Source organism: Nicotiana sylvestris, chromosome 9 (genome assembly GCF_000393655.2).
Source record: "Nicotiana sylvestris chromosome 9, ASM39365v2, whole genome shotgun sequence".
Taxonomy (NCBI): domain Eukaryota; kingdom Viridiplantae; phylum Streptophyta; class Magnoliopsida; order Solanales; family Solanaceae; genus Nicotiana; species Nicotiana sylvestris.
In genome coordinates, this window is record NC_091065.1 from 14,970,036 (window position 1) to 14,978,003 (window position 7,968).

At 41.8% G+C, this 7,968-nt stretch overlaps 1 protein-coding gene across 1 annotated transcript; it reads left to right on the forward strand.

Moving 5' to 3' along the window:
• Positions 1 to 6,154: 6,154 nt before the first annotated feature.
• Positions 6,155 to 7,541, forward strand: LOC104228177 (uncharacterized). The gene is made up of 3 exons (XM_070156848.1): positions 6,155 to 6,737; positions 6,801 to 7,327; positions 7,518 to 7,541. The coding sequence occupies exons 1-3, from the start codon at positions 6,155 to 6,157 to the stop codon at positions 7,539 to 7,541; spliced, it is 1,134 nt and encodes a 377-aa protein (XP_070012949.1).
• Positions 7,542 to 7,968: the final 427 nt, after the last annotated feature.

The following is a 7,968-nucleotide window of genomic DNA, read 5'->3' on the forward strand; positions in this document are numbered from 1 at the left end:
CTACGGCTTCAGGCCCAAATACAGGTGTTTAACATTCAGGAACTGAGAATCATACTGGAATACAGGATGCTGAAATGCTGAACCATACTGAGTCACATGATACTTGAATGTTGAATAGAGCTAGACTGAGATATGTATTCATGAACTGATTATGAAAAACTGAAACTTCAACTGTTTATGACATGCTGAGTAATCTAGACTGAGACTCATGGGCATCAAACCCAAGTCTATATTGATTATGCACTGATTTCACAATGTTTAGAATGAAAGTCATGAATGAGTTACGAAGCTAGAGAATAGAAGTTCTACGACTATTCATGGAACTAAGGCCTAATCACTTTCTGAGGAAACTAGTAATGGTCATAATAAATGGGAAGTAGGGAGAATCATAGACATTCCCAAACGTAAAGAGAGTTAGCCTCATATACCTCAATTTCGCTCCATAGTGATACTACAATGATCCACAATACTAAGAACCTTCAATCTAAAATAGCAACATCCAATGGAACCCAATATTAGTAACAAATACCATAACTTAAGCCATTTAGGCATATTATCAAACACCTTGTAGGCATAAATCTCTACATCTCATCACCATATAATTATTTCATCTAACTACCACAATTAACTTCCAAAATCATATATATGACCATCCATCCACACCCAACCAATAAAGTTCCATTAAATAAACATCTTTCAATCTCTATAATAGTTGTGTAATCAAATTGGGAACTTATGATTTCCAATCACCATACCAAGAGTTCGAATACTTATTCAAACTCATATTCCCTTAATAAATCCATACATGTAATGACCCGATTGGTCATTTTGAGCAATTGCGCCCGGTTCGACAGTTTGAGGTCAAAAGCAGCTTCACATTATGTATATTGACTTGTATGCAGGGTTGGATTCAGTTTCCGGATGAATCGGATTCGAATTGGAAAGAAGGAATATAGTTCTAGAAGCTTAAGCGGAGAGAACTTGACCAGAATTTGACTTTTGAGTAAATGGCTCCGGAATGAGTTTTGGATGATGTCAGTAGCTTCATATGGTGATTTTGGACTTGGGAGTGTGTTTGGATTTGGATCTGGAGGCCCGTAGGGTAATTTGAGGCATTTCGATAAAAGTTTGGAAAATGGAGAGGTTTAACCCATAGTTGCCTTTTGTGTTATCGAGGTCGGAATGCGATTCCGAAAGTTGGAACAGCTTTGGGACTTGCCTGCAAAATTTGGTGCCGTTTGGAGATGATTTGATGTGGTTCAGATGCTTAATTGCAATTCTAGAGGTTCTTGAAATTCATAGTGATTTTCATGCATTTGGGCATCAGATTCGTGGTTTTAGTATTGTTTGACGTGATTTGAGAGTGGGGATATGTTCATATGATGTTATGGGATGTGTTGGTACATTTGATTGAGGTTCCAGGGGCCTCGGATGAGTTTCGAGTGAGTTTTGAGCGAGTCCGGACATTTCGGAGCTTAGAAAATGGTTCTGATGCTTAAATCTTTGTTGGGGGCAGAAGTCTTACCGCTGAGGCGGAAGTTTTTCCGTTGAGGCGGTGGGATAACCGCTGAGGCGGAAGTTTTTCCGTTGAGGCGGTGGGATAACCGCTGAGACGGAAAATGATCCGCGGTCGCGGTAAGGAAGAATCCGCAGGTTCACTGGACTGACTTCGGAAACCTATATCTTTTGATTTAAAAGAAATTTGGAGATAATTAAAAAATAAAAGTTGTAGCCCTTCATGTCTAGTTTTCAGAAAGCTAATGAAATCACAATTTGGACATCTATAAAAAAGGTTATGGCTAAAATACTAAAGCATGCCACTGCAGTTAATATTTTCCGTTGTAGCGGTGAATTTACCGCGGTCAGAGGTGATGGACCGCGGTCAGCGGTGGTTACGGTCAGTGGTGATGGGAATCTGGGAGGCACACTATAAATATGAGATTTAGGGTTTTATTTCATATTTTTACCTAGAGAGCTCGGATTTTGGCAATTTTTCGAAGAGTTTTCAAGAAGTTCATCGGGGTAAGTGATTATTACTCGGATTTAGCTAATATACATTAATCCATCATTTGATTCGTGATTTGGGATGGAATTTAGGAAAAATTGTGAAATCTTTCAAAAATGTAAAATAATGATTTGAAGGACCAAATGGTATCGGAATTGGATAATTTTTGTATGGGTGAACTCGTATCAGAATGGGTATTTGATTTTTGTAAATTTTACCGGGTTCCGAGGTGCGGGCCCGAGGAGGTGACTTTTGTTGACTTTTTTGCAAATTGTACAAGAATCATAGTTTTGTTAATTGGAATTATTTTCTCTTGCACTATTTGATGTATTCTAGTCGTTTTTTGCTAGATTGAGCCGAGCGTTGATGAATTGGTAAAGGAAAAGCTAAATTGAGTATTGAATTGGCCGGATTGAGGTAAGTATCTTGCCTAACCTTGTGTGGAGGACTTCCCTTTAGGATTTGACTCTTCTATGCTAATTATAGTCCATGTATGCGAGGTGACGAGTGTGTGATCGGACTTATTTGTGAAACATTTTCCTCTAGGGTTCTTAGGTCCTTATGTTCATTATGTGGAAAGTATCCCGTCATGATTGGGTTTCCTAATTGCTTAAATTGCCTTTATATGCTCCATATGATGTTGTTAGCTTCCCTCTAATTCTTACGTGTTACTTGACCCTTAATTGCCTTAATTGAAGTGATTGCCTTCCTTATTGTTTTGATACTTCTTGATTGTGAGTTCCCTTATGACTTCGTGCAAATATGTTACATATCCATTTGTTGTGGTTACTGGTATAATTATTACGTGCTTATTATGTCTTGTTGATTTGATAAGGTTAGTGTGCTTCTTGGTTTTTGATAATAGGTGAATTTAACTATATTCAGGCCCTAAATAACCGCCTTCTTGCATAGTTTTAATAATAAAAGTGATAACAAAATGCTCTTATTAGTGCTTTTCATGATTTGCAGGTTATATATGACTAGGGAAGGCTAGGGAGCACTTTTAGTCAAAAAATGAAGAAAGAGAGGCCAACCGTGAAATGTCCCAAGTGAACCACGCAAAAACAGGCTGAAGAATCAGAAAAATGACTCAGTCGCGGTTCCACCGCGACCGCGGCAGAACCGCGGTGAAGGATGCTCGCGGACAGAAGGAGATTCAGAGGAGCTGTTTGGCCGCGGTTCCATCGCGACCGCGGCAGAACCGCGGCAGGCGCGAGAAAAGTGCAGGGACTAAAGTGCAAACACGGGATTTTTAGCCCTAAAACCTATTTTAAACACTAGACTTCGCCCAAGAGAGGCATGTATTGATTTTTAGAGTATCTTGGCAAGAAAAACAATTGTGAGAGATCACCCAAAACATCTTTCTTCTTTTCTTTGATTTTGATTGCTAGTTTATGATGGATCTTATCTTAGTTTGTTTACCCATAGTTATGAGTAGCTAAATCTTTTGTCTAAGGTTTTGATGGAACCTATTGGGGGATGAACTTCTTGTTTATGTGAATACAAATTGCTAGTTTCAATCTTTATTTATTCAACTATGTTCTTGTTGTAGTTAATTGACAGGATCCTCAATTAGCTGTGCCTATTTAGTGTGCATAACTCGGGAGAGAGTGCATATTTAGGTTATTGTTGAATAACACCACTCCTAAAGTATAAGAGGAATCTATAACTGCGGGTTTAAAGGCGGGATTAGGGATAACGAAGCCTTGGGTGCAATCTTAAGTGAACTGTGTTAATTAAAGCTAGCTAGTGTATCTCGGGAGAGTGCAATAGTATATTACTGTGATTACTCGGGAGAGATTTATGGTAAGACGAGCGTTCATGATTGATAGAGAAGTGTTGGTACATTTGTATGAAGCATAAACAGAAGGGATTCCATCAATAGGGGAAATCTTTACCTTAGCTTTATCTCATCATTGTTTACAACCTTAGAGTTTTAGTTTACAGCCTGTTTAATTTACTTGCAATCTTAGTTACTAAAGAAACCATCAACTTGTGATTCAAACATTTGGGAAGCTGGTTCTGAAAAGTTTAGTGGGTCTAAAGATTGTGATTAATAGGTTAACTCTCTGTGGGATTCGACTCCAGACTTGTAAACCGGATTATATTTGCAACGACCGCATTGTCCTTTTTATAAGGCATAGTTGGGCGTGATCAAATTTTGGTGCCGTTGTCGGGGAGTTAACGGAATTATCAATTACCATTGATAGAAATACAAAAATTCTTAGTGTAGGCAGTTTCTCTACACCCAATTTTTGATTGAAACTTTTGACGGTTGTTGACTTGGTTGCACAGGTGTATGCCTAGAAACTCTACCAGGCTGGAGAACTACTTGAAGGACTCTCAGACCCTGAGAAAATATTCAGGGCATTGAACGTGCCAACAAAAGACTTCAACCACCTCAACAAACAGACAAATTCGAAACTGACATGGGAGACGCAATCGACCCCAACGGAAACGGCAGGCATGAGCAAGTCAACTTGAATGTCACAGAAGTGGCACCTCTGGTGCCCGAGGGTGCACTGTATGACTGGGCACAACCCACAACTAACAATTTGGCTACTGCCATAGTTGTGCCCGCAATACAAGCTGAGTCGTTCCATATTACAAATAACATGCTGCACTTGTTGCAAAACAAGGGACTCTTCTCTGGGACACAACTTGAAGATCCTCAGCAATACCTGAAGAACTTCCTGTCAATCTGCAAGACCCAGAGGCAGCCCAATGTCACTCCAGAGGCTATCAGGCTATTATTGTTCCCATTCTCGGTGACAGGAGCTGTACAGGTTTGGCTAAACTCACTCCCCATAAATTCTATAGCAACGTGGGATGAGTTAGTCAAGCAGTTTAATAACAAGTTTCATCCACCCAATAAAACTGCCCAACAAATTGATGAGATCATGAGCTTCAAGCAGAAACCGATGGAGACACTACATGAAACATGGGGTAGGTTCAAAGGAATGTTGGTTATGTGTCCACATCATAGTATTCCAGAACAGATGTTGGGACAACGATTTTATATGGGACTGTTAGATGGGTTGAAGAATATTGTGGATGCCTCAGCTGGTGGGGCATTCCTGAGCAAGACATGGAGTGAAGGTCAGAGTTTACTAGATAAAATGGCACAGAATTCGGGATGGACATCCAGGAATGCACCCATCACTTCAGTGGTGCACTCAGTGCCTCTTGATCCTTCAAACACTATGGCTGAAAATATGGCAACTCTCCTGACACAAATGAGCATCCTCACCAAAAAGGTGGAGGAATCAGGGCAGAAGCAGCAGGTACACATAGTAGATACTACCAATGGGGGCCTGTACACATCTTGCATTAGTCAGCCAATTGGTAATCCTTGGAATACAGAGCTTGATCATCATCATCAGCACCCTAAAGATATGAACTATGTTGCTAACTATGGGGGTCAGAGTACAGGGAAATCAAAACTGGGGTCAGCAAACTCAGCAGCAGTACAGACCACCTCAACCACAATATAACGCCGGAAACATGGGAGGTATGAGACCCCCCAACAACATGGCACCGTATCCTAGACCACAGGGGTACAACAATCAGCAGCAGGGGTACCACCCTCCTCAGCAGCATGGTGGAAGACAGGACGATGGGTTTGCTAGACTGGAAGCAATGATGCAGCAGGTTATTAGGTCCACTGCGAAGATAAACGAGAGAGTAGATGCACATGACGCAACTATCAAAAATATTGAAGTGCAAGTGGGACAAATTTCAATGTCTCTGAACAATCGTCCTCAAGGGACGCTACCTGCAGCTACCCAAATCAATCCTAAAGATCAGGGCCCGAAGCAGCTGATGGCGGCGAGTCTCCGTAACGGCAGGGATCTCGACAAAGATCAAGAGAGAGCTCGTGACAATATATAGGCTGAGACACTCATTTAGGTACCCATTGAGCTGGATGAATCCACAAGGTTGACAGATGTGATAGTCCAGCCTGCTTAGGAAGAAAAGAATACTCAGCAGGAGACCGAGAAAGTTGCTGAAGTAGTTGAAGAGCTGGTAGTGAAGATAGTAGCCGAGAAAGAAAAGTCCCAAGTGATTGGGAAGAAAAGACCTCCTCCACCATTTCCACAGAGGTTAGCCAAGCATCAAAAGGAGGAGTAGTACAAAAAGTTCTTTGAGATGCTCAAGCAAATTCAGGTAAATATTCCATTGATTGAAGCCTTAAAGGAGATGCCTGGATACACAAAAATGATGAAAGACTTAATGTCCAAGAAATTTGATTTCCAAGACTTGGCTACGGTGACACTTACTCAGACGTGCAGTGCAGTGGTAACTAGACCTGTTGCTGAAAAGCTCTCTGATCCAGGGAGTTTTACTATTCCATGTACAATTGGAAACTTTGCTTTTGCGAAAGCACTCTGTGATTTAGGGGACAACATTAATCTTATTCCCCTGGTCATTTACAAGAGGTTGGGCATAGGGAGAGCTAGACCCACCTCCATGTTGCTACAGCTGGCTGACAGGACTGTGAAGCGTCCATTTGGGATCCTGGATGATGTACTTATTCAGGTGGGGAAATTCGTGTTCCCTGCAGATTTTGTAATATTGGATTGCAAGGTGGATGAAGAAATTCCTATCATCTTAGGAAGATATTTCTTGGCCACAGGGAGAGCTCTTATTGATTGTGAGACCGGGGAGCTTAAGATGAGGCTCAATGACGAAGAGATTATATTCAATATGCAGAAATATATGAGGCGCCCAAGTGAGTTTGCAAATTGCTCTCTTATTGATGTCGTGGATGTAATAGTATAGTCTGATGATGAAGTGTTGACGATTGAGGATCCCCTCGCTGCATGTTTGACGAATTTGGAGGAAGTGAACGGTGAGGACTTGGCAGAATGGGTGTTGGCATTAGAAGGTAGAGGGTTCTGGGATAGAGAACTAGAGTTTGAGCCCCTACACTTAGGAAAGAGAGAAACACCTCTAGCTAAGCCATCCATTGAAGAACCACTAAAGCTGGAACTAAAGCCACTGCCAACCCACCTCAGGTATGAATTTCTGGGACCTGACTCCACTCTACCTGTTATTATCTCATCTGATTTGTTAGATGTGCAGGTCCAAAAGCTTCTACAGGTATTGAAGGAGTGCAAATCTGCCATTGGGTGGACCATGGAAGACATCAAGGGGATCAGCCCCACTTACTGCATGCATAAAATTCTGCTGGAAGAAGGGCACAAACCTTCCGGGGAACATCAGAGGAGGCTGAATCCAAATATGAAGGAAGTGGTGAAGAAGGAGGTGATAAAGTGGTTAGATGCAGGAATTATTTTCCCAATCTCTGACAGCAACTGGGTGAGCCCAGTTCAATATGTGCCTAAGAAGGGTGGCATGACGGTTGTGAAGAATGATAACAATGAACTAATCTCAACGAGAACCATCACAGGCTGGAGAATTTGCATGGATTATCGAAAGTTGAATCTAGCCACCCGGAAAGACCACTTCTCATTTCCCTTCATTGATCAAATGCTGGATAGATTGGCAGGGAGGTCACACTTTTGTTTTCTAGATGGGTACTCAGGGTACAATCAGGTCTCCATTGCACCTGAGGACCGAGAGAAGACCTCCTTCACATGCCCTTATGGCATTTATGCCTTCAGGAGGATGCCCTTTGGCCTATGCAATGCACCCGCCACATTCCAACGGTGCATGATGGCCATATTCACTGACATGGTTGAGGATATAATGGAGGTGTTCATGGATGACTTCTCAGTGGTGGGGAGTTCATTTGATGAGTGCCTGGTGAATTTGACGCGTGTGCTGAAATGGTGCATCGAGACTAATCTGGTGCTGAACTGGGAGAAGTGCCATTTCATGGTAAAAGAAGGCATAGTCTTGGGGCACCGGGTGTCTAGCAAGGGAATAGCGGTAGATCGAGCAAAGGTTGATGTAATTGCAAAGCTGCCTCCACCAACTTCGGTCAAAGCAATCAGAAG

Bases quoted from the DNA above. Each gene is read 5' to 3' on its own strand.
- LOC104228177 (XM_070156848.1), top strand. From the start codon at position 6,155: ATGCTCAAGCAAATTCAGGTAAATATTCCATTGATTGAAGCCTTAAAG. The intron at 6,738-6,800 runs GTGAGTTTGCAA...CTGATGATGAAG, and splicing joins GAAATATATGAGGCGCCCAA to TGTTGACGATTGAGGATCCC. The intron at 7,328-7,517 runs GTGAGCCCAGTT...ATAGATTGGCAG, and splicing joins CAATCTCTGACAGCAACTGG to GGAGGTCACACTTTTGTTTT.